The sequence below is a fragment of the Chenopodium quinoa genome, unplaced genomic scaffold (assembly GCF_001683475.1).
Source record: "Chenopodium quinoa cultivar QQ74 unplaced genomic scaffold, ASM168347v1, whole genome shotgun sequence".
In the NCBI taxonomy this organism is placed as follows: domain Eukaryota; kingdom Viridiplantae; phylum Streptophyta; class Magnoliopsida; order Caryophyllales; family Amaranthaceae; genus Chenopodium; species Chenopodium quinoa.
Window position 1 is genome coordinate 2,861,645 of NW_018745080.1, and position 26,369 is coordinate 2,888,013.

The 26,369-nt window shown below is 36.3% G+C and overlaps 5 protein-coding genes across 12 annotated transcripts in view; 3 read left to right on the top strand and 2 right to left on the bottom strand.

Annotated features, from left to right (window-relative positions):
- The window catches only part of LOC110709803 (BEACH domain-containing protein B-like), a 29,538-nt gene extending 26,724 nt beyond the window's left edge, over positions 1-2,814 (top strand). For 3 of the 4 annotated variants that reach the window (XM_021888052.1, XM_021888053.1, XM_021888056.1), the window contains 2 exons: positions 1,276-2,018; positions 2,270-2,814. In XM_021888052.1, the coding sequence (XP_021743744.1) occupies positions 1,276-1,976 (701 nt within the window). In that variant the 3' untranslated portion in view covers positions 1,977-2,018; positions 2,270-2,814. Of the gene's footprint in view, positions 1-1,275; positions 2,019-2,269 lie in introns of those variants that run through there. The other variant, XM_021888054.1, reaches the window with a different exon arrangement.
- An 863-nt stretch (positions 2,815-3,677) lies between these two features.
- LOC110709599 (pentatricopeptide repeat-containing protein At3g22470, mitochondrial-like) lies at positions 3,678-5,330 on the bottom strand. Its single transcript, XM_021887811.1, has one exon. It carries the CDS (start codon positions 5,328-5,330, stop codon positions 3,678-3,680), a length of 1,653 nt encoding a protein of 550 aa, XP_021743503.1.
- A 551-nt stretch (positions 5,331-5,881) lies between these two features.
- On the bottom strand, positions 5,882-8,281 carry LOC110709804 (UDP-glycosyltransferase 91C1-like). Its single transcript, XM_021888057.1, has 2 exons — positions 7,616-8,281; positions 5,882-7,349 (listed from the first exon to the last, which is right to left on the bottom strand). The coding sequence occupies exons 1-2, from the start codon at positions 7,937-7,939 to the stop codon at positions 6,282-6,284; spliced, it is 1,392 nt and encodes a 463-aa protein (XP_021743749.1). The 5' UTR covers positions 7,940-8,281; the 3' UTR covers positions 5,882-6,281.
- Positions 8,282-10,654: 2,373 nt separating this feature from the next.
- Positions 10,655-15,711, top strand: LOC110709806 (GATA transcription factor 24-like). Of its 5 annotated transcripts, none has more exons than XR_002509037.1 (8): positions 10,655-11,197; positions 12,650-12,754; positions 12,866-12,999; positions 13,851-13,955; positions 14,155-14,260; positions 14,915-15,028; positions 15,112-15,168; positions 15,263-15,416. XR_002509037.1 is itself a non-coding variant. In XM_021888058.1 (7 exons), exons 1-7 carry the CDS (start codon positions 10,910-10,912, stop codon positions 15,359-15,361), a joined length of 894 nt encoding a protein of 297 aa, XP_021743750.1. In that variant the 5' UTR covers positions 10,657-10,909; the 3' UTR covers positions 15,362-15,711. The 5 variants fall into 5 exon arrangements, 1 of the variants encoding a protein (XP_021743750.1); XR_002509038.1 differs by having other exon boundaries at positions 14,915-15,024; positions 15,263-15,328; XR_002509036.1 differs by having other exon boundaries at positions 14,155-15,024; positions 15,263-15,328.
- Positions 15,712-17,960: 2,249 nt separating this feature from the next.
- LOC110709600 (protein DYAD-like) lies at positions 17,961-20,822 on the top strand. The gene is made up of 6 exons (XM_021887813.1): positions 17,961-18,050; positions 18,140-18,738; positions 18,942-19,325; positions 19,442-19,535; positions 19,661-19,744; positions 20,181-20,822. The coding sequence occupies exons 1-6, from the start codon at positions 17,961-17,963 to the stop codon at positions 20,820-20,822; spliced, it is 1,893 nt and encodes a 630-aa protein (XP_021743505.1).
- Positions 20,823-26,369: the final 5,547 nt, after the last annotated feature.

The following is a 26,369-nucleotide window of genomic DNA, read 5'->3' on the forward strand; positions in this document are numbered from 1 at the left end:
TTTTTAATTTTTAAAAATTAAAATTAAAATAAAAAATAATTTTCTTTTTTAATTTTTTTTTTTAAAAAAAAAAAAAAAAAAAAAGCTCCACCCAAACCTCCACCAGTGAGCAGCCACCACCACCGGCGCCAGACTCCTTCACAGCCCCTAGGCGCCGCCGGCCGCGCCTAGATCTCTCTCCTCCGGCGCCGACCCCCCTCCTCTTGTGCGCCGCTCCTTTCTCTCTTCCCGACGAACCAAAAACCCCCCTCCCCGAAACCCTCCCTCCTTTTCAAAACCACCTAAAACCCATCCCCTACCCTCGAAAATCCCTAAACGGACCTCCCCAGCCACCGCTAGGGGTTCGGTTAGGGTTTTTCGAGGGTGAAGGATGGGTTTTTGGTGGTTTTGCGGGGGGGGGGGGGAGGATTTTGGGGAAGGGCTTTCGGTGGTGCCAGTGTCAGGGAAGAGGGAAGGGTGCACGCAGGGGAAGGGGGTCGGTGCCGGCGCCGGCACCAGGGGAGAAAGAATCCGAGCGTGGCCGGCGCCAGAGGCTGGGAGTAGGCTGGCCCCGGTGGTGCAGTGGCTGGTGGCTGGAGGAGTTGTTTTTTTTTTTTTTTTTTTTTTTTTTTGAAGAAATTTTTTTAAAATATATTAATTGTTAATAAATCATAATTAAAGTTGTTATTAAGAGTTAATTACATTGTTAAATGAATTTATTAAAAAGAAAAAAAAATTTAACCGGTTATTCAGGTTGTAGGTAAAATAACTTGTTTAAAGCGGACACCATCAAAAGGTTGTATTATTCAGAAATAATCAAAAGGTTAACTTGTTTTTGGCGGAACGCTAAAAGGTTGTATTATTTTTGACAGTTTTTCCTTTTTTTTTATTAAAAATATTATTCCTAGCTGGGATATGCTTTGAAATAATGGGAAATGTTTAATTAATCTTGTTGATTACCCTATTCTATACTTATGTGAACTTAATTTGTTAGTAATCAATTTGATTTATTGCTTCCTCTGTAACAGAATAAATGAGTTACAATTAGAAAAACACAAGCAATGATAATGTCAACTCAAACCAAAAAAAGGACACTGTAGCCAAATGCCAGAGATGTTCAAGCCCTTTTCTTTATGTCATATACCAAAACAACTAGAAATGAAATTATCTGCAAGTTGCAACACTAACGAGATACTTCACTATGTTCGTTATAAGGTTGTCTTGAGAAAAGAGACAGTTGATTGTTTTTCTAGATTTAAAATTCCTCTTCTCATTTTTAAACTAATTTTGATGCAGTGTCCTCTGAAGGAAGTATACTAGCTACTGGGAGCTATGACACTACAATAATGGTGTGGGAGGTCTGTCGTTCTAGAACACTGGACAAGAGAGTTCGAAGCAGTCAAAGTGACATCGTCCGTAAAGATTATATCATTTCCGAGACCCCTTTTCATATTCTTTGTGGACATGATGATATAATTACATGCTTATATGTTAGCATGGAGCTTGACATAGTTATCAGTGGGTCGAAGGATGGAACATGTGTTTTTCATACCCTACGAGAGGGACGATATGTACGATCTCTTCGTCATCCATCTGGCAGTGCATTGACAAAGCTTGTTGTATCACGGCATGGACGGATTGTGCTATATTCTGATGATGATCTAAGCCTGCACCTTTACTCAATTAATGGAAAACACATTGCAAGTTTGGAGTCATATGGACGCCTCAGCTGTATAAAACTCAGTGCTTGTGGTGATTTCTTGGTTTGTGCAGGTGATCAAGGACAAATAGTTTTACGCTCTATGAACTCCCTGGAAGTTGTGAAAAAATATCCTGGGATAGGTAAGGTTATAACGTCACTCACAGTTACTCCTGAAGAATGCTTTTTGGCTGGCACAAAAGAAGGAAATCTTCTTGTGTATTCTATAGAAAACCCTCAACAAAGAAGGGGTGGCCTGCCCCGGAATATAAAATCAAAATCTTCAGTAGCTGGATAGACCGTCTGTTGAAGCAGCATCTATTGTGATTGTTTGTTTAAGGTATGGTCAATTGCTCATCTTACTTGAGATACTATAGCTTCTCTTAAATTGTTTAGTCTGCACTGCACTATTACGTTTTAAACGGTTTACAGCATAACATCAATTTTATTGTTTTTTGACAATTAATTTTTGGGTTTATGACCAAACTTTGTTACTTGTGTACTTGTCAGTAAATTACAGCTGCATATTAAGTAATAATGCAACGATAGCTGAAAAGGTTTAACGATAAAAAAGGCTTGTTTCTTCTGCAGGACCATATCAATAAAATTTAGGAGTGCCTGTCCGGCTGTCCCCGGAAAAATTGCTGCTCTGGTGCTCATAATAATCATTTTAAGTGGAACTTGTGTACTTGCAAAAGGATCATATGAACAGCTCTAGCAATAACTTCAAGTATAGTAATGACTTCAAGGATGTGGCAGAAGCCAACTATCTCGCCTTGCTCTTTCATGCTGAGCACTGGCAAAAGGCAGCCTCAGATTCATGCATTGCATTGCCTTTTAAACCTCCAAACTACATACATTATGCTGAGTTTTTAGCTTAAATCAGTTAAATGAAACTGTATATCAACATATTGTTACAGAGAAAAAAGAAAATGTCACATATTTAGTCAGCAAGATGACGTAAATCATTGATATAGGATTGTAGCATTAGCTTGGTCAATCCCCTTCTATAGCAGCAGCGTTAAGCTAACCCCAAACTTTGTACAGACGAGACATTCATTCTCTCATAATAGAAAGCCATTTTTTGTGTTGTATCAACATTTTTTCTCTTCTAATTTATTGGTGATTGTGCTTTATTTTGGATCTTTAGTCCTTTTGAATTTTTTATTGTCTCAGACTCTCAGCTTGTAAAATTTAAGGTTGTGAGACTTGTGACCATCTAGGTTGATGTAAGACCCTATCTGGCTCTAGTATCTTTTCTTTTCTTGATGGTCATAATTTGCCTCAAGCCAAGAGTAAACCACGCCAGAGTGGCAGAGTCCATAACTTATATTTCATCAATTTTTTTCTTCTTCGTTTTTTCGATAAAAACACAGCGTAGTGATTGATACAGGGCTACATGAAATTATATACTCTGTTCAGTGGTACGGTGGAGGAGTATATTATTTTACTATGCATAGCTTTTTTAAAAAAAATAAAATAAAAACCTTTTTCCTACTAAAAACCATGGAGAATCACAAGGGTATTACAACCTTCCAAAAACAGTTCTAACTTAATTCAAAAATATTGCAACAGAATTAAAATTCAGGTTGGATTAACCGATTGAGTAAAGTCTAAAATTGTGACTTATTATCGTGGTTATTAGAACTTGCTGATTAGTATTCTGATTCTATTATGACTATCAGAATTAAAAGTAAAGTTGATAAATGCAGTTTTTCTGCCTGCTGCCTGTATTCTATTATGTTTTGAGTGTAGCCATGTCGGGGTTGATTTTGATTAAGGGCGCTACTTAGTCTAAAGTTTGTAAATATACTCAAATATCATTAATCATTAATTGCCTAATAGGAAATTCCATAGAAATGAGACTGATATATATTGGATAATGGATAGTAAACAGTGGCCATATGTACAGTTATACTACCTCAAGCCAAGAATAGAACTATAGAAGGCACTAGAGTTCAGACCTAAATCTTAACATATTTCCATTCATTATCTAATGCTAATCAAAGAGCTGCTCTTCATATCCGACCAACGAATAAAACATCCTTTTCCAAACTGTATATGAAACTAAAGAGCCACTTCTGGTCATGGTGTCAAGGTATCTATATGCTTCTGCATGCCATCCTTGGTTGCAGAGTGAAGTAAGAAGAGCTTCACATATGAACTTATCTATAGGGATATTTTTTGACAGCATTTCTTCAAATATATCTAGTGCTTTTCGTCTTTTAGTCTCATTGCAAAATCCGCAAACCATAAGTCTGTATGTTGCTAAATTTGGAGGTGCCAGGTCCCCGTGGTTCATCCGGTCAAAATACCTCTCTGCTTCCAAAATCCTCCCAGCACCCCAGAGACTACTCAACAAACAATAACAATGAATGACAGTGTTGATAAAGGCACCTTTCCTAGAGAGTTCGTCGAAAATCTTCATAGCACTGTCAACTTCACCTTTATTGCACTGCTGCACAAAGACATATCTTGCAAGCTCATCAGAGCAAACAAGCCCCTTCTTGCATTCAACATGGAAGAACTTTAGGGCGTCTTCCTCTCTACCAGCCCTAAACAGCGCCTTGATGAAAGATCCATAAACACAAACCTGTGCCATGGACCTCTTTTTCATCATCTTCTTCAACAACAATTCCGCATCATCAAGCTTTCCCACAGCACACAAACACCGAAGATACGTCTCATATACCATCATTTCAGGAATTTCTCCCTTATAATTCAGCTGAAAAATCGCCCTCCTCCTCTCCTTCAAGAACTCGGCTTCAGACCCACTAACACCATCTCTCTTTATCAACTTGTCAAACAACTTCCTCGCCTCCCGGAACTTCCCTTCTTTACATAAACCATGCATGAAGCTTCCATACACACACACATCAACATCAACACCCCCTTTAACCATTTTCCTAAGTACCCAGTCAGCTGCATCCAAATCCCCATTTCTACATAAACATTGAAATAAAACAATGTATGTAACATCATCAACCCTAAAACCCCTACAATACATTTCATGAAGCACCGATTTCGCCACCGAACCCTCATTATATCTACACAAAACCCCAACCAAAGCCACATAACTCTGCCTCCCTAAAACCCTAGTACCCATCAAAATTCTCTCACATACATTCTTAATCTCATCCAAATCACCACATTTACACACATAAATCACATAATCTGTCAAATTAATTTCATACCCATTACTAATCTCACCCCATTGAACCTCAACATCATCTAATTTCTCATCTTTAAACATACAATCAAAAACTAAATTAAATGCAAAGTAAGGGGATACCTTCAAATTGTCCTTCAAATGCAAGAACACAGCTTTTGCCCGATTAAGCTTCTTCAATCGGCAAAGACCCTCAATAATTGCAACGGAAGTAACAGAATCAAACAATTTGGAATGGGATAAAAGGAAATCTAATTGGGAAAGTGCTTTGAAATTTCTAGGGTTTTGGGTTAGGGTTTTAGCGAAGGAGAAAAATTGGGGGATGAAATGATTTGGGTATGATTGGGTGGTTTTGATGGGTGGTTGGTAGTTAGGTTTAGCGGTTATTGAGTAGAAGAGAGAGAAAGCGAGTTGTCGGATTTTCTGTCGGCGGTGGTGATGGTGGTGGAGGAAGAGAGAGAAAGTGAAGGCGGGAAATCTCATGAGTGGTATAGTTCAGGTTTCAGTTATGATGGTTGAAGTTTGTTATTACTTCCTCGGTTTTTCTAAATGAAACATCACAGGGTCATTAGCCATAATGGTACAGAATTGATCTCAGGATCTCTTGAAATCCGGGAGGAAAACTTTAACCACTTGAGCTATCCATCATTCTCAACATCGCAACGTCATACGAGTACTTGATATGGAATACTCCGTACTAATTTTAAGAATTGAAGAAGAACTATTAAAATTTGATTTACTTCATTTCTACTCCATATTACTAATCTTGAAGTTGCTACTCCCTCCGTTCTCCATAGAAATAAATAGATAATGTTACTTTATTAATGAGAGAGGAAAGTGGGTGGGGTTTATTGGGGTGGTTGTGAGAGTAAAGGTGTGGTCATATATGTCTAAAATAGAATGATGTAAAATTTAAGTGACGAACTAAAAAAGTAATTGGGACAAACAATAATAAACAAGGGAGCATACTTATTAATTTGGACGGTTGGATGAATTGGAATTATGTTAATCACCAATGATTAGACTCATTCTAGTTAAGATTGCTAAACTTTTCTTCAAGGCACATCCCAATTGAAAAGATGCATTTTATACAACTTTTGGCTTTGTGTGCTTGACCCAATTTTACGAGATTTAACTTTACAGATTTTGTCTAATAATCTACTACGACACATAATGACAATACAACGAGGTTACTATTTATTCACAATACATTATTTCACCAATTCTAGATTTCCTCTTTGGACATGTATTAATACCACCAAGTACTTTCATATTTCCTTGTTTATTACTTTCTTGAGCTAATAATCATAGCCAACTAATGTTTTGTCAAAAAAATAATCCCAAAGCCAACTAATGAATTGTATCCAAACCGAGCATTATTTGAAATACTTGAGTAGATCATAGTGAGCTACGGAGTACTAAACATCATCAATATCACTTCTTGTTTTCTTCTAGATAATGGATAAACTCCTCAATATACTGACCATTCAAGTTCTTATCACCAAAAACATCTTTCATTCTCCTACATTGGGTCCTCAATGCTTCACCCTCTTTTTCAACCATTGCCAACCGCACTGCCTTGGCTACGGTTTCCCTTCTTAACGACCCATCTTGCTCATCGCGTGCAATCTCCACCCCAAGTCCTTTCCCCACCAACAATCTAGCAATCAGCCCTTGGTCGTTCATCACAGGGAAAAGTACCATTACGCGCCCAAGTCCAAGACCCTCAACCACTGAGTTCCACCCACAATGTGTGAAAAAACCGCGAATTGAGGGGTGACTCAATATCTTCAACTGCGGAGCCCAGCCTAGGTGAACCAACCCTCGATCAGCTACTCGATCTTTGAACCCTTCTGGAAGCATCTCCAACACATTTTTAGCCAATCCAGGTGGATCGCGGAGGACCAAGATAAATGGTATACCGGATAGCTCCAAACCAAAAGCCAATTCCTCGAGTTCTTCTTGACTTAAAGTAGACTCACTCCCAAGTGCAACATACAGCACAGAATCTGGTTTCCGATAGTCTAACCACTTCTTAAGCAATATCCATTCTTCATTGTCTGATTGTTCGTTATCAACCAAATAATCAGGAAAAAAGCAACCAATAGGAAGAACAGTTTTTTCATAGAGCTTACTAAGGAGCTCAAGCCATGTAGGCTCAAACCCAGGCAAGGTTCTGATACAAACAACATCACATCCTGCAATAGAGGCACCAAACCGCACTGTATCTGGTGTCGCGATATCTGCATCAACTGAATGCATGAACTTCATCACCTCATGAAGCCGATAAGCAATGTCTGATTCAAAAGGAATCCAATCAGGAACCACAGTAAAGTCTTCAGGGACTAATCGAGTATTGGCTAAGAGTTCGGCTGGGGGTCCCATGAAGGACAAAGTTGCAGCATTGAACAAAGCTAAGTATGCACATGAAGAGCCAATCTTAGCTGCAATTGGGGGGATCCAATAAGAAGTGAAATCATAGAGAATCCAGTCTGGTCTTACCTACAACATTAACTTAAACTACTCAGTAAGGACTAAAGATCCTCCTGTTCTTCCAACTCCCAAATTTGGAAATCAATTGTCACAAATTCTAACAAATTCGGATCTAGTTTTGTGACAACTAAATCTAAAAAACAATAAATCATATGAAGATACTTTTAACATTGAAACTAACAAGAATAACTTTACATGTAAACTCTTATATTTTGCAACAACTAATGATCAAAATTGAGCTCTAAAGTCAAACAGATGAAGTACTCTTATCTTACCTCTTCTAAGAAAGCAGTGATTGGATATTCCAGCAAATCGAACCTGCTCTTCAAAAGGGGCTGCAAAGTGCTGGGCACATCCATAGAGGACTCTGCATCATCAGGCACGCGATCAAGATGAGGCAGAGGGAGGCTAATCAAGTTTATGGAAGACGACAAATTTGCTGGAATTTTTGGTAGTCTTTTGATATTCTTAGGAGTTGTTATGAAAAACACAGTAACACCCTTCTTGGCTAAGAACTTAGAGAGTTCTAGGAACGGTATCAAGTGTCCCATGGCTAGCCACGGAATCATAACAATCTTAAGGGATGAGCATTTCTCCATGGCTATGCAAAATCGGGATTGTAGAAAGGAAGAAGATATATGTAAGTCAAGGAATCGAGGGTATACATACAACGCCAGACACCAAACTGATATCAATTTAATACAACGTCGTCTTTGACTGATATTCTAAAGTTGGGTGCCATAGTGAGATGAACTCTAAGGCCACTAGGGTGTAATACAAGATTATAGTTCTCTTTGTTTGGTCAAAAGAAAACATATCTTACCAAACTGATAGGGGCTGATATGATAATACTATTTTAGTCAAGAAAGACGAATTTTGCTGTATATTATGGGCATAACATTGATCTTCCAAATTATTGACAGAAATCTGCTGATTGTGTAATAGCTGTCTTTATTAATCCCATAATTTCCATATGGTCACATTATATCTAGACAAGATAAAAAAACATACTTTGTGTTACACAAGTATTCTAGCTTTTATCTCACTTTTGTATAAACTTCACTGTCAATACCATATTCTGATCTCTTAGCTCCAATGATAGCATACTTGTGTAACATACCTCTCAGTTTTTCTCCCTGAAATACCTCCTGATTTGGTTATGAAATGGCCAAAAATCCACTATATATCGTCTTCATGAACTCTGAAACTACTTCAATTAAATGCCTTCACTTTCGAATATATGTCTATCACCCCTCTCTTGGCATATGCCTTGAGTCCTTGACCAAACCTCTCACAAAATTTAAAGATCCTTAAAATCATTAGTTTTTTTCTTCAAAAAAAACTCATTAGTTTTAGAAAGAATTCCCATATACAAGCAGCTAATGTGGAAAGATCAAGATTATTCAAATAGCAACACTAAAATACAGTAGGATAGGCTCATAATTACTAAACATTTTCGTTTAATTACTTAGTTTAATATATATAAAACTTTTCCCTGTCATGAATTCTACTGTAAACAGCAAAAAATGAGATGAACCCATTTCTTGCAGAAGCAAGGCAATCAATCCATAAAATGTGCAAGAATTTGTAAAAAGACTTGATATGTTTTAATGTATCAATATCATCTAGGTTCAGATAACACAAATTCAAGAATTTTTTTTTTTTTTTTTTTTTTTCCTTCTTCCTTGTAAAGAAACACAATTCAAGATGTAATTCCTAACGAAGTTGCATGATAAGGCAGATAAGCTAAAGTATTTATATTCATGCACCCATTTGCAATTGTTTCACTCAATGATAACAATTGGTCATGAATTGAAAAGGATGTCCAGCTAGTGCTCTAAATTGGAGTATAGATTATAATAGCAGGGAATAACAAGGAGCAAACATGAAAGGGTCGTTTTCAAATTTGAAGTCTTTTGTACAACATGTGTATTGTATATAGTAATAGATTATAGCTATTTGAAATCACATAAAAGTCACCCCTTTGTGAAACAGACTTCTATAAGATTTGGGGTGACTTCGCGTCATGTTGATTGTATACAATATAATTGTTGTACTATATAAGTTTTTGCCAATTAAGAAATTAAGCATTCTCACTAGAAAAACGCCACCATTTATTATGAACCTAAATCGGCCTACTAAATGATTTCTTTGGTTAAATCTATAATATAATCAACCTCAAACCAAATCTCGAGTATGAAGTGTTCATTGCAACTATGTCTAAATTTTAGGATAAATTTGATTATTATGGAAAATGAAGTAAAAAAAAATTACCTGAAGAACATGAATAATTTTGGTTAATGTAATCCAAAATCGAACTCCAATAAAGTGCATGCTCCAAAATCAAGGAATTGAGATATCAAAGTCTTTTGATGATAAAAGATACTCCATATCAAAGTTTAAAGTTAGCTAATGATGAGCTGACATCTAGCCTTCCTCAATATGCAATCATTCGGGTAGAACCAATGAATCATAGAGTTGCATTATTCATTATTCCAAGCTGCAACCATTGAATCAATTAATTATTAAACGTAACAATCAATGCGTGATTTTGTGACACATTTTCTAATCAAGTTAGGAGATATGGCTATCTTAAATGTCTAATGCAATTCTAATATCTAATAGTTGCATATATCATTACAAAAAAAAAAAAATAAGTTCGACTACAAATGGAGTTAGAGATCAGGTGTACAATTAGGAACCATGATAAGTTTAGCATGAGTCCTACCCACCGCTAAACCTAATGTTGATGGAAGGATGAACAATAACATAACTCCATTTAAAGATGGTTATGAGCCATGTCGTATTTCATCTAGTGTCAAGCTTGTAACTTAGAGTTTGCTTGGCCCGACCCACTCCCTAGTCCCTATCCCATTATCCCACATGTTGAATGGTTTGAGCCAATGTGACTTTTTGAGTCTAGTCATAGCATGCTTACATGATAAGGTCAAATCTTACTTATTTGGTGTATTTTATCTTATCATACGCACTATCACACTTTTCAGAAATGATAATTTAAATACAACCTACGACTCGATACACACAATAACTTGTTGTACCTTGCATCGAGCATGGCTGGCCGACCTTTTGCCAATTTGCCATCTTTTAATTCCACTTAAGTGATTAATACCACAAAGCAAACAGTACTTGCGTGATTTTTGGGTTAGTCTTATTTAAGTACCAAGACCAAAAAATTAAAGTACACATTATTTTTTCAGAAAATAAAAGTACAATTAATATTGAACCTTTAATTAATTTATTTATTTTTCCTAAAAAAAAATTATTTATTTTTATACAGTAATTTCACCCGCCTTTACTTTGATAATTATTTAAAAAATTCTGTTTCTCTCTCTTCTTTCTCTCTCCTCAAAAAACACAAATTCCCATTTTCTCTCTTCCTCACTCTTCACTCCAAGAACCCACTCTCAAAATTACCCCAATTTCTCGAAATTAGGGTTAGGGTTTGTTCCATACCTGTATAATTTCATCAACAAGGAGCTCCCTTTTCTCCAATCATCTCTATAATTTGATGCGATATCAAAACCCTAATTAATTCAAATTTCCCCAAAATGTACGGTCATGAGCAGCATATGAGCGTGTCATCGTCTTCTCCCAATCATTTGCAGGAACCTCAGACTTTGATTGATGAAAACGACATCGTTCAAGGGGTTGAAGACTCCATTGATGATCATTACCACCGCCATAATCAGCAACGATGTTCTGACGATGGTTCTGTTCCTTTCGAAGGAGATTCAATTTATGCTGTTGATAATTATGGGAAGATTGAAGGTTCTGATCAGCTCACGCTTTCGTTTCGTGGCCAAGTTTATGTTTTTGATTCTGTCACTCCTGATAAGGTATAATATAATTTGTTTTTTCTCTCCTTTTTTATTTAATTTTAACTTTTTTGAATGTGAATTTATTCATTTTTGATTGTGGGTTGATTTAGAATTAATAAAGTTTGATTATTTTGCTAATTTCATGGTTGGAGCTTGGAAAATTAAGATGATTGCTTGTGTTTTAAGGGTTCAATTTTTATTTTCAATGTATTTAAGCAGTTTATTTTGAAGGGATTTTTTAGAAAATTAAGGGGCAATATGATTATTTTTTTCCAGGGATTTTATTATTATTTTCTTATTTTTGATGATCATGATCTCACTTCCTTAACAAATCGGTTTGTTATTGTAAGGTTGTAATGTGGGTATGGTATTCAATTTTGGATGAATGGGAAAGAAATTGGAAAATTTTGATAATTTCCAAAGATTTAGGGAATTGGACTATTTGTTTGATTTTTGGTGTGAAGAGGAGGTGTTAAGGGTATTCTGATGATACCTCCTGTTTAGTTTACTCTTTGAAATCGATTAGACTTTTTTGGACTTTGGTCAATATGTGTGTGGTGTGTCACTTTGAATTTTTGGAGAAAGCGATGAGATTAGGGGAAAAGAGGTGAAAGATTGGTTTTATGTGATCTTTTTGGCTTTTAGTGATAAGCCAACTTGGTTGTCGTACATCTAAGCAATGCTATTACCAGTATTGAGGCTTTCAAAAGATGTGGTGTACGGAAGTGTGAATGGAAAGCTAGCTAATTCAATTGCTGTTTTCAATATCAATCTCAATTTGCTTTAGCTCGGCTAAGCCTCAATCTTTTCAAAAAAAAAGAAATTTTTAATAATAAGTTTGATTAGTTGATATATTCTATATCAATGTAGCTAAAAGAGTAACCCTTAGGTAAAATAGACTGAATCATTTTGCTCGATACACTGTCCTCTGTTGTTTGGTGTGAAGTTATATCATTTATATGCTGTTCAAATGCCTTTAGTTGGGGTTAACAAGAAGAACCTTTCATGATTTGAAGGGTTAGACTGCATATACATGCCTATTGAAAAGTACGTTTGCTTTGTCATATTGCAATGAGAAGTATTCCAATGTAGACTACACAAGTCTAATTATGGTATCTTATTTAGTATCAATTATACATCAATGCTCAAAAATGTTGATTTTTCTCAATTTTACATTTTTGCTTTTTGAATGGTTTTGTTGACCAAGAACAGTGCTTTGTCAATGTTTTGTTTTTCATATGTTGAAGTTTCAACTTAGTATAATCTATAAGTTATACTCCCATTCAACTGATAAGGACCTTAAAGCTGATCTTGGATGAATTGTAATGATCATACTTTAGTTTATAGGTTCCAAGCCTTTTATTTTTTTACCTCTGTGGGGAGGATGATCTATATATTGAGTGTCAGGGACTTATGAATTTTGGAGGCTTTGTCTATTCTGTGTATCTCAACATTATTTGATTGCTTTAGGTTGAAGCCGTTTTGTTGGTGTTAGGAGGGAATGTGGGGGGAAGCGCACCATCTTCAGCTTCACAAGGTGCAGAAGTACCGCAAGTATCACATATGAACCAGCCGGTATTCATTATATATGTTTAATTTTTCCTCAATAGATCATATCTTGGTATGTTGTATATTGCACTAAGAATTTTATGTTTATATCTTGCATGTCATTGTCCCTTGTTGCAGGATATGATGGTATTTCCGGGACGCAGTAGTCTACCACAGCGAGAGGCATCTTTAAATAGATTTCGTCAAAAGAGGAAAGAACGCCGCTTTGATAAGTTAATTAGGTATAATGTTCGGAAAGAAGTGGCACAGAGGTATGCATTAAATATTAAGAATGTTATTGGACTTCTTTTTAGATAATAAACTGGTGCCTGAGGAAAACATTGTTATAGTGTCTAAAAGTTCCAGTCATCTTTGAAGTTTGTGATATCTGTTACTAGGCATTTTCTCTTGTCTTGATGCATTCTGATCGTACGATATGTTAGATATATCGCTGTGTGCCTTTCTTTCTGGTGCACAACTCATTTGGGATATTTTCTTCATGCTAAGATGAAAGCTTGTATGTTTTTTTCCAATTGACTGTTACCTTGGCTGCTTCCAATTTCCTGTTACTGTTTAGGATGGGAATCATGGGAATCTCATTAGTCTTTGACTTAATATTCTTATGTTTAAAAGTGCCATAGACTCTTTCAAGATATTTTATAAGGTTGTAATTCTTACCGAGAAGTCTTGATCTTCTAAGAACTTTTTTAAAAAATTATAGCAAGTTGTCTTTCAGTATTGTCTATATTGCGTGTAAATAAGTGTCTTTCAAGTGTATGATCAGGCACTTGATGCTGTATATGTACTATATCAACTAAGCAAAAGTAGTGCTCATAGCTTTATATCAGGCACTTGATCACCAAGGAATCAAAATTTGATTTGGACAAGCTTAGGATGTCATTCATTATTGTTCAAGTTGAATATGATGTGTTTTTGTGTAGATATGATCTTGCACTTTAAGTAATGTAAAACATGGAGAAAAAATTGTTTGAATATGTTGTATTGCTGTGCCACATCTTGTCTATTAAATTTTATCTACTGTATATGAATTTTTTTATTTATTTATTTATTTTTTTTATTTTTTATTGTTTTCATTTGTGTCTGCTATCTGTTTCATTAACAGGCAGCCCCGTAGCAAAGGACAATTTACATCCTCAAAGAAGGGGGATGAATCTTCTGGCTGTAATGCCCAAGATTCAGGTCCTGATGAGACACAGATAGAAACATTGTATGTTCCCTTGTTTCTTTATTTCGATGTAATTATAGAAATACTTTCCTTTCATTGACAACATTTTCTTTTTTCGGAGAAATTGTCATAAGGTCTCATTTCAAATTGTTGTAGAAGCTGTTAGCTTCATGTCCAGTTGTATACCTCTTTATTTGCTGTTTATGTATTAATCTGTTCCTTTTTCCTTCGCCCTTTGTAGCTGTACACATTGTGGAATTAGTTCAAATTCAACTCCAATGATGCGACGTGGACCAAATGGGCCTAGGACTCTCTGTAATGCATGTGGACTTGTATGGTCAAATAAGGTCAACATGCTCTTTATCTAATTCGTCCATTTTGTTGCTAATTATATGATTGCTTGTTTCCTCCTTCTGGTAATGCTCTGTACATAAACCTACTTTAAGTATGCTGCATGATGAATGACTTTTTTATTTTCAGTGTTCAGTAGATTGTGATGGGCTGTTTTATTTGTGGTTTTCATTGCTAATCTAACGTGGTGAATTGGTTAGAGTTCAGAATCCTATGTTCCTTTTGTAGGAAGCAATCTTCTTCATTTTCTTCTTGTCAAGCCTTTCAGAATTGTTGAGTGCTGAGCCCTTTGGCATTTGTGCAAGTTCTTTTGGGGGAATATTCTTCTCTGTTTGTCACTTGCTGTGGGAGTTTTTGGCTTCATCTCTGTTCTTAGCTCACTTGTTGTACAAATGTACATGGTATACCTTAATAAAATTATTAATAATTACATCAAAAGGACATTGATGTGGGTTTTGTCTTTGTACAAGTCAAGAGTCAAGACTACTGGAGGGAAATAGAATTGTCCATGTACTAGTCAACTGGGAAAAAAAAAAAAAGAATGTATTACAGAGAGACTAAGATTGAATACCATTGTTACCCTAGAAATGTATAATTATTTTGTTAGTGAAGTGCAGTGGTCCATGTGATATTCTGTCCTTCATTCTCAGGAACCAAGATCTTAACCAAATGTATTTGCGGCCATTGGTGTAATCAACACCGTGCTTGTGCAGTAGAAAACAAATTTCAGATTTGTGGTTCTGCTGCTGTAGTTTGTCTAGTGGGTATCATTTTCATTCTGAATTTCTGGAATGCTTAACACTGTTCTCTTGATTCTGTTGTATGACTAAATTTGAAATTTTTGCAGGGTACTTTGAGGGATCTTTCAAAGAAACAAGATCCATATATTATGCCTAGTGAACTGGTATCTTTTCTGGCTTTGTTGGTTTCAGCTTCTCTCGTAACCGTTTTTAATGAACATTGAAACATCATAGCATTATTTCTTTTTTGTGTTGCAGACTGGTGAATCCCCGTATAGAGCAACTGATATACTTGGAGAGGCCAAATATGTTACTTTTGGAGAAAATGACAGTACAGCACTAATTGCGCAACATTAATCCTCTACCACTTCTACTGTTGTTTCTACGGGAATGCTGCTACTGCTGTTGGCATCCAGGGCTTAGTGCATAGTGCTTGATATTCCTTGGCGACTGTACAGATATGACGCAGCTTTATTAATACAGAATCAACTTGTTACAAACTGCATTATGAAACATACTCAGAACATCGGATAGCATGTTAACACTATTGACATGATATTTAGTACTTTTTTCACATCATCATCTGAAAATGATAAGCATAGTAAGTTATAAATCTGAAATCAGACTTTCCAGCTGACTTTTCTAGCTGTCTATTTATCTAAAAATATGAGCATGATTAATACCATTTCAGGTGGTCATTCTGTAAATTTACAGCAACACTTTTTTGTTGTTTTTCCTTTTAAGTGTTAAAAAGTATTTTGAGTATGTCGCCTCGCCTTAATTCTATATTCTTACGATCTAGGTTTATGGTTTGAGCATTGAGTCCAACTTATTCCCAAACCATTAGTAGCCTAATAGGATAATTAGCCTTAACGCGAGTCTAAGTACATTACTCATCAGCCTTTATGACATGCTGGTCTGTCCCTGTCAAATTTTTTGCCTGTTTGTATTTTTATTTTTAAAATAGAGAAGCAGGAGGAAGCCTAGGTTAATCTCCGTGATAAACAAAAATAGTTTGTCACATAACATTTTGTTAAATAAATCAACAACTTCATTCAGTCATCATCACTGTGAGACCCGTTTTTAAGATAAAAGTTCTTGATTTATTTACAAAAATGTCATGCGATAAACAAAAATTGTTAATCTCAGAAATCAACTTGTATTTACCCTAAAGGAGATCCTAGATTTTGGCACTTAAGACTCAACCTACAAAAATAATTTTTCATGAATGCATCCCGATATAATAAAATAAAAATGCTTCATGAAGGAAATGCTGAATTACCTTAACAATTAAAATTTATATATGGCGGTAACTTTATATTTGTACTTCGTACTATGTGATATAGTCATATGGAATATTCGAAAAGTTCACTCTTGAACCCATCAATATTATCTACTCAAACTCTCAAAGTGCAGGAGGCCTTTTCCGGTTATCTAGCCATCTTCCTATGAATTTGTGTGAATTATTGATCACCTATTCACCTCCTATCCCTTTAGTAGATAGAGTTGTCAAATGGAGTATACATGAAGGGTCTAATTAGTTAGGATTATATCGTTTAATGATTTATACGAGGTTAGTGTATATAGAGATTAAATGTTTACTTTGTTCTTTTTCCGAATCACTTTGGTTTTTATTGGATTGCAACCAAATTTAGTCAATTTTTAACAGCTCTAACTAGAGCGACATTTGAAAAGGATAATTTAAGGTCATTGCTAATTATGGATTTTTACAAACTCAAAGCAATGAAAAGAAACTTATAAGGAAAATGGGTTCCAAAGAAACCAACCGTGAAGGGGCTGTACTTGAAAGGGCTAATACGAAACTTTGGTTGCTTATTTTGTGACATAATATAATCAATATCGTTTTGTATTATTGCATTACCCATTATTAACATGTACCCTGATCTTCTATCTCCTTTCGATTTCTATTCTTATCTCTTATATTCTCATAATGAAGCCCAACAACATAATCCCATATCTAATTGTACAATTTATGTTCTCTTTTACAAAATACTTATAAGAAATCAAAACTAAAAATATAAAGTCAACTCAAACCTGAGTTACATCAATCGATACATAATTTTGTCGTACATTTTAAATTAACACCCCGTTTATAAACAGATTCTACGATAGCAACAATTGCATATAAATTATTATTATACGGAGTAATAATCAAAAGCCTTTTCTTGAAACACAAATCACAAAAATATTACAAAGAATTAAATTAGTAGCACCCATTTTATAAACACTCACACACACCCACGCACAATCACACAACAAAATCTGAAAAATTTTCAGCCACTCCACCAATCACAATACTCCAACATTCTGTTATGTCTTCTTAATTCTGTTATACTTTCACGCGCCATTTCTCAACTACTTTACCCACTTTTCCCTAAACCCTCCTTAACCCCCCGCGCGTTTTTTTCACGCGCCTCTTCTTCCTATTTTCTGTCCAAAAACCTCCCCCCAAATAACGAACTTTGATTCTCTTTCTCTTTCTCTTTCCTCTTCTCTCTCTAAAACTCTAATCATTCCATTTTTCAGTGAATTGTATTTCACATTCTTCGTTTTTATACACCCCCAACACACGGGTTCACTCAAATCTTACTTTTTCAGAGAATTTCATCTATAATTTGGAGAGAGAAAGTAAAATTTGATTTGGGTTTTTGTTTTTTGTATGAATTTCTTCATAATTTTTGATTTGGGGTTTATTTTTTGATCTGGGTTTTGTTTTTGGTTCATAAATGAGCTGAAAATAAGTATAAATCCTCATTTTTTTTGCCCAGAAATTATATTCATCTCTGCAAGTTTCTCTGATTTTTTTTCCTGTTTTACTCTGTTTTCTGGTAAATTTTCCCCTCCCTTTTACTAATCTCACCATTTTTTCCTTGTTTTTGTTCTTCATTTTTAGATTGTAAGTATGAATTTCTGAATTTGTTTTCCAGACTTTGAGATGGGGATTGAAATGGGTTCTGTTTATAAGCTCAATCGTCACTCTAACACTAAAATCCCAGCTGCATTCAGCTCAATAAAAGCTGTTTTTGTAAGAATTTTTGCTCAAATTTCATCTATTACTCAACTGATTATGCTATTTTCTGGGTTTTAAATTTTTGGTGTTAAACTAAATTTCAGGTGAATCATAAGAGTGACGAAGATATAACAGTGGTGTTTCCGAGTATTCAATCTCTGGAAAATTTTTTTGGAGGTGTGAAAAAAAATGAATTAATTCAACCAAATTTAGATGAACATTATGTAATGAGTTTGAATTTGGGTAAGAAATTACTCACCCAGAAAATTTCATTTGATGAGTTTACTGCTCAAAGAGGAAATCGAAGTTTCTGGGTTCATGATGATGAAGATGAAGACGATCATCATGTTTCGAATGATGGGTTGGAAATCAAATGGGAAAAGCGTCGAAGAACAACAATCTATAGTAAACAGAGATCAGAGCGTCAGATAAAAATGGCACAAAGATTGCCTTCTGAGCTCACAGTAGAAGCTTCAATGGAGGATGAAAAAAAGGAAGAAGAAGAAGAAGATGACGGTGATGATGAAGTTGAAGATGAAGCAGAGAAGGTTCCAGAAAAAACCCGAGTTCTTCGAAAGCGAAAATGTCAATTTAAAGGGATGAAATATCATGAGAAGAAGAAGATGAAGATGAAGAAAAATCAGATTAAGGTAGTTTCTGAGAAGAAGTTCAAAGATTCTCAGCATAGATGGACTATTGAGAGGTATAAATTAATCAAGAAATTCTTATTTTTAATTTAGTTTTTCTTGATTATAGTAATTTTTCTGTACTTTTTAAGCTGTTGTTGTACTTGGATTTTTGAAGAAGTTTTAGTTATGGAAGTTGGATGATGTTAAAAAAAAAAATAATAAATAAAAGTTAAAAAAAGTAATGGGGTTACTTGAATATTGTTTGTTTTTATCAAAGGTATAAGTTGGCAGAAAAGAATATGTTGAAGATCTTGAAGGAAAAAGGGGCAGGACCCGGGAACCCGATTTTACGACCCGAATTGAGGTCGGAAGCTCGGAAGCTGATCGGTGATACGGGTCTTTTGGATCATTTGCTGAAGCATATGGCAGGGAAGTTAGCTCCTGGTGGGGCGGAGAGGTTTCGACGTCGGCATAACCCGGAAGGTGCAATGGAGTATTGGTTGGAGAGTGCTGATTTGATTGAAGCAAGGAAGCAAGTGGGTGTTACTGACCCGTATTGGGTACCGCCTCCCGGTTGGAAACCGGGTGATTGCCCGAACCAAGACCCGGTTTGTGCTATGCAGCTTAAGGAGCTAAGGGATGAAATTGATGACATGAAGAGGTAGAACATGTTTAAATTAGTGATTAATTGAAGTTGTACTAAATGAATAATTAATTTCATTTAATGCAATGTGTTCATGTCAATTGTGTCTGAATTCTGATTTTGTTAATGAGCAGAGAGATGCAAAAGTTGGCAGGAAAAGGGAAAGAAAGCAACCAGGCTTCAGATGGTCCTCCAATAAGTTTTGGTGAATCAATAAAGTCACTGAAGGTATATTAGTACTCCCTCAATTTAGATGACTCGCAAGACTTTTCTTTTAGACCCATTTATTGAATGGCTTGTAGTTAATCAGTTCGTAATCATATTACTAACAGAATTGTTTATGTTTGTAGCAGGCAACACATGCTGAGCTAATGAAGAGGAAAGCCAATATTGAGAAACAACTGCTAGAAATCTCTAAGACCTTTACTGGAATGGAGGTACCAAATTACCATAAATGACTAGATTTACAGTTTCATTAACTCTGAATCATTAGTTAATCAAGCAGTTAAGCATGTAAATCTCATCATGTATGTATATACTAGTATAATCTTATCTTAATGTGGGATTTCAGAAGTTAATCATACGCAAAATGGTCAAATTATGTTTCTAATTAGTGCTTGATTTGGTCCAACTTTTTTCATTCTATTGTAGAATGTGTTGAATCTGAAATGTCTTGTTCAATTACAGTAACTCGCACAAATAGGAAAAGAGCATTAATGTGGGACATTGTTGCATAAAATGTTACACATTTCTGGCATATTATAAAGTTTATGAACTTTATAATATAACAAGCATGACTGCATGCAGATATACCCCACTAAGAAGAAAATCAACTAACTAAACTAAGAGGTGCTGTACTATTTCCTGTTTCAGGAGGATATAGGGAGGCTGAAGGAATCTGTAGCTGAAGAAAAAGGGGGTGAAGATCAACAATTGGCAGAGGATAAAACTGAATCAGATAAGGATAAAAAAAGGACAGTAATTAATGAAGATGAAAATTTGAAGACCAAAGAGAAGGAACTGATAAAAGTGCCCCCAAAATTAAGGACACCATCCCCAAAATCTTCACCAGCTGCTACAGAAAAGAAGGAAAAAAACAGGAAACAAATTCTGAAGAGTGGCTTCAGAATCTGTAAACCTCTGGGAACTTTTCTCTGGCCTTCCCAAATGGGTTCTTTCTCTTCTTCTGCCTCCTCTCAAGTGTTGGTCCACCTTGAAGATCTCCTAGGGTACCCTACACCGCCTTCTTCTGTCTCTTCCTCCTCTAGTAAGCCACCCTCCTACCTCTTCCCCCCACCACCACCACCACCACAGGAGCCGCAGCAGTCGCTATCGGCCTTGGTGAAGAGGCCGGTTGCAATGAGGGCTGCTGTCACTCTGAATTTCTCTATTGCTACAATCAAAGGGTCAACTACTATTGACAGTATTTCTAGTCCTACTGCTACTGGGTGTAGTAGTAGTGTTCAGACTTTTGTTCCTGATCTTAATGAAGTCCCTCTTTCTTCTTTGACTTGATTAAGGGTAGCCCTTGTCCTGTTGTCCAGGTTTTACATATAGATTAAAAAAAAAATCCAAACTTTAGGTTAAGAGGTCATTAATTCATTAATAATGTGTGGACTTTGGGTTAAATTTTTGGTGCATCTGATTTTTTGGTTTCTCAGAAGGAAGACGGGTTTTATACACCAATTATATTGTTGTTAATTTTTAATTTTTGGATAATGTAAACACTATAGTATGAGAAAAATCATTTTATGGCTCACATGAATGGAAATATAGAATCTGAAATATATATATACTCAACATTACGTTGAAATCTTTGTAATTCCCTTAATTCTTGTTATTCTCAATAAGCCTATTTTCTACTTTCTAGAGAGTATTAAATTATATGTATGCTCTAATAATACTATAACAGTTTTTAACTTGTAAAGGCATGGGCATCTCAAAAAGTCAAAATGGAGTATATAAAGGAAAATGTACACTAGTGTGGCTCGTAATTCTTATTTTTGAGCTCAAAGTGAATAAGTGAGTTTCGAATTTTCGACCTTTTTTAAGCTTAATTTTATGAGGTCTAACTGTAGTATTACTTATTACTACTCATAACAACTTTCACTTAATATACAAAGTGCTACACTCTACATATAAAAATATCTTAAAATTTTCAAACTTGTTCACAAGCTTCTCGAATTACTCATATTAAAGCTCAATTTTGCTAATCTATTGAAAATGTTGAATTAGTCCCTAGTATCTCATGACCTATCTAGTATCTATCATATAATATCTTACTTGGCCATAAAAGAAATCAAACCTTGAATTAAACTTAACATTTAATGCTAAATTATATGATAATTGATTATTGCACTCGTAAATCATTAGCTAATCTACAAATATACTGTACATACGACTACGTATGAGTAGTTGAGTTGTCGCGTACCCCATCAAATAATTTTGAGCACACGTGTGCAAATCGAGTAATATATTTTTTCGCATTATGTATTTTCCTCGTGAGATGGATCATCTCGTTCCTTTTACCCTTGAACAATGCATGCTTAGCATGATGTTCATGAAAGAAAAATCCAAAACAAAGGTTGCCAAAATAAGGGGAGGCAATAGTCACAGGTATCCACGTAGCAGTAGTGATCTCACACTTTTCTCATTCTCTCTCATCCAATCCTAAAATTACAACGATCGAATATTTGCAAAAATTTCAATTTCCCGCTTTTATGACACACAAAACACGTACTCTCACGCCCACAATTCGTGTGATTATCAGCTGCTAAATTATTTCAATCTTTTTTCTTCTTCTTGTTACACCTTTTCTTTTTCTTTTTTTTTTTTTTTGAAAAAAAAAAAATTCAAAATTTAGTCCTAAATGAGTCAAGGTCCGTTAAGTAAGGAACAATATAAGCACATATAGCTTATTACGGAGTATTGATCATCATATTATAAGCATATTTATACATGCATGATGCATATATCCTCTCATAAAGACATAAACTCATCTTGCTAGCAAGAAAACTCTGCATACGACAATTAGAAAACTAGTTAAGGTTTCTAAAACCATAAACAACTTAGCATAATTTTATTTTAGAAAATTACTAAGATACGACGTATTATTCTTTTAAATACAACTTCGTATCATAAGATATGTATTTTCATATATTCCTAATCTATTTTTTATAATTTAATAATATATCTATTGTCATATAGTTTAATGCACATTTGGTCTAACCCGCATGGTAACTAAATCAAAATGTACGCGTTATAAAGTTTTTTTAAAAATTGAATAAAATAAGATTATCTTTGAGAGATTTCTTCTATATGTTGATTGATAAACATTTAGAGTACAATTTTAATCTGTGGGTTAAGAGAAATTATCATATGGATGAACTATTCTATTTACCTTTTCAACCAAATGCATCATATTACATATTCACATACACATTAGTAAAGCACCAGCATGCTTGATGCTACATACATGATATGTATGATTTACACCATTAATAATGTGAAACGCTAAACATCGCCCGCAATTTACCATATAAAGCCCACAAATATGATATGATTTGACCATTATGCCCTTTTTCTAAAATTGAAATAAACTCGGTGTAAAAAATGTGGAGCCGTACTGGCTCGCCGGGGGAGACCGGAGGGCAGGCCGGAGATGCGGGGGACGCCGGAGGTACGTCGTCGTCGACGGAAAACGAGGTAAGTCACCGTTAAAATTCACGGTTTACCGTCGGAGTGGCTCCGGCGCCTAGGGTGGACGCCCAAACCGTAGCCTGGACGTCCAAGCCAGACGCCAGAACCACCAGAGTGGCGTCCAGCCCAGACGCCCAGACCACCAGACTGGCGTCCTGGGCAGACGCCACTCCACTGGGTGAGGCGGCCCTGCCAGGCGCCAGTCCAGTGGCTGTGGCAGCCCTGGCAGACGCCACCTTTAATAATTAATTTTTTTTTTCTTTTTTGATTTTGTTGTTGTTTTTTATTTAATTTTTTTGAAAAAAAAATCGAAAATGATTTTTTAATAAAATTCGAAATGGGTTTTTTGTAAATTAAATTTGAAAATTCGAAATAGGTTTTTTTTAAATTAAATTTGAAAATTCGAAATGGTATATTTTTAAATTAAGTTTGATTATATATAATTATGTTTTTTTTGTGTTAATTCTGTGTAAATATAGAAATTAAATGTATTATCCGTTAAATGTATTTATTGTAATATATAATTGATGCAGGAATATGGTGGAGACGGAAATGATTACAGTGGGATATTTGGACATGATGGTCCATTCGAAGAAGCTCAACAGGCGATTGATTGGGCAATTGCAATTGCAGCTGGATTTTGCTTGGTAGTAGCAACTCATAAATCTCAACGGGACGGTAGAATGGTTCGCATTTTGAGATGTGACCGTTATCGCAAAAGAGAAGAAAGAGATTTTTGTACAGCCACTCGGTTTGACACAAAGCGGAAAGGTTGTGGGTGTGAGTTCAGAGTAAAGGTTCGACAACTACGGAGTCGTGACGGTTGGGAAGTGATAGGTTACTCTAAATGGGGGTATCACAACCATGAGATGATAGTATATGAAGAGGGTCATCGACAACTGAGCGGCTTAAGTCCTGCTGCGAAACTAGTTGTGAAAGAAATGAGTGATGCTCAAGTGAAGCCTGCTAAAATATTAGCATCTGTGTTAGAGAAATTTCCAGAAGACCATCCAAACCGAAGACACATCTACAACGTCAGACAGCAACTCAGGTTTGAACGGTCAGAGGGAAGGAACCCTATACATCAGCTGCTACACCAGGCACAATCACGTGGTTACCTGTTCTGGTTTGATTCTGATGAAGATACAGCGGAGGTGACTCATCTTTTCCTTGTGCATCCTGATTGTGCTGATATGATCAAGTCTTGGCCATTTGTGATTTTGATCGACTCAACGTACAAGACAAACAAGTACAAGTTCTCTCTGGTTGAGATGGTTGGGATGGCTCCAACGAACCAGAACTTTCTGATTGGTCATGCAATCATCAGGGATGAGACGGCTCCAAGTTATTATTGGGTGTTGGAGAAGCTGAGAAACTACATCGGGCCTAATGTTCATCCAGCAGCCATCGTCAGCGACTGTGAGGGAGGTCTCTTTGCCCCCATAGCAGAGCTGTTTCCCGAATCGAACCACTTATTGTGCACATGGCACATCAACAACTGCGTGAAAGTGAAAGCCTACAACCTTTTCAAGAAGAATTTGGAAATGGCAGAGAGATTGGTGAATGGTAAGTGGCGGAAGATCCTACAGGCTACCACAGAGGAAGCGTATGAGCGAGCATTGGCTAACTTCAGGGATTCGTACCAGTGGTGTCCGGCACTGGTGGACTATGTGATGCATCAATGGGTCCCTCACAGGGAAAAGTTTGTCAAATATTGGACAAACCAGGTACTTCATTTTGGGAACACTACAACATGTAAAGTTGAGAGCGCTCATAGAGCTACCAAGGACTGGATTGATTCATCGACCGCTGCTTTGGATACACTGTTCGCTAGACTGAACAAGTCAATTGAAACTCAGAAGAACGACATCAGGAACTCTCTAGAGGACTCCAGACGACGACATGGTACGATGTATAGCCATTTTATATTTAAGATTCTCCAAGGTCGTGTGTCGCACTACTGCTTGGGGTTGATTCTCACTGAGCTGAACAGGGTGAGGGACTTGGCTGACGAAGTGTATACTCGGTGTGGGTGTACTATTTCAGTAACTCATGGATTACCTTGCGCATGAACCATTCACCGCGTTATTACAGAAGAAAGGGCGTCGTTACATGTTGATCAGGTCCATTCATTCTGGAGGACGCTTGTTATTGGTGAGCATGCAGACAATCAAACGGCCGACCGTGAACAGGAGGAGTTGGAGCAGTTCCGTTCGATGTACGACCGAGTGTCCTCCAGCCATCCTTCTATTATTCGTGACGCTACTCATGTACTTCATGACATGTTCCACCCGTCTAACTTAGATTATGAGGAACCCGAAGGAGTTGACCGTCCTCGAGGTCGACAACGGCGGAACAGGAGTGCGTTTGAGTATATCCGTGGTCTTGGTCGTGGTCATTCTCGTGGTCGGACATCGTCATCTAGTCGTAGTCAATCTTCATCGTCTGTGAATATGCCCCTGAGAACTGGTACGTTTTGGTTGTTTTTATTGCACATAGTTTTAAAGTGTTACTCCTGCCTTCTTAACTGTCTATAATTAATTATATGGTGAATAGGAAGAAACGATGTTGATCAGTTTCCGTACAAGGAAAGGATACCTGCGATCATCATGTCGTACTTGGAAGGGTGGAATGATGTAATCGGAGATGGTAACTGCGGATTCCGGGTCGTGGCTGATGTTTTTCAAATGGGCGAAGACAACTACGGTTTGGTGCGTGAGTTGATGTACAACGAAATTGCCTCTAACCGAAATGTTTATCGTCATGTGTACCAGGATGACTTGGATGGCGCTCTGCGGCGTATCCGGTGGGGAGGTGGACCTTGCGGCGAAAATCATTATTTTGACGCGCCCCTAGATCTGTTTGCCGTTGCAAACATTTACAAATGCGCAGTCATGCATTTCGGCCTGGGAGTGCATAGTCAAGCTTATTATCCTTGTACCACGGTTCTCCCTTGGCGGTCGCGTGAGACTGTCACCACACCGGTCAGAGAGCTAGCTATTGCGTTTCTTGGGTCGTCATACAGACATTTCATCCGACTAGACATGTCAACCGATTTTCCAGTGCCACCGATTATACCTCGGTGGTACAACATTCGCACAGCGAGCGTAGAGGGTTGGGATGCGCTATATAATGACCGGATCCACGAATGGAACACCCTAGCTGCATTTTAGTTTTTCATGTTTACATTCTTTATTTGTAATCTTATTTGTACGTTGCTCTTTTAATGAGAACATTAATATTTTATATTGTATTGCTTACTGCATTCTATATGTTGCATGGGTAAGTTGCGCGGATCCACGAACGGTTATATCAAAATTTAAAAACAGCACTGATAATATGTTTAAGTTGGAAGCTAAAAGA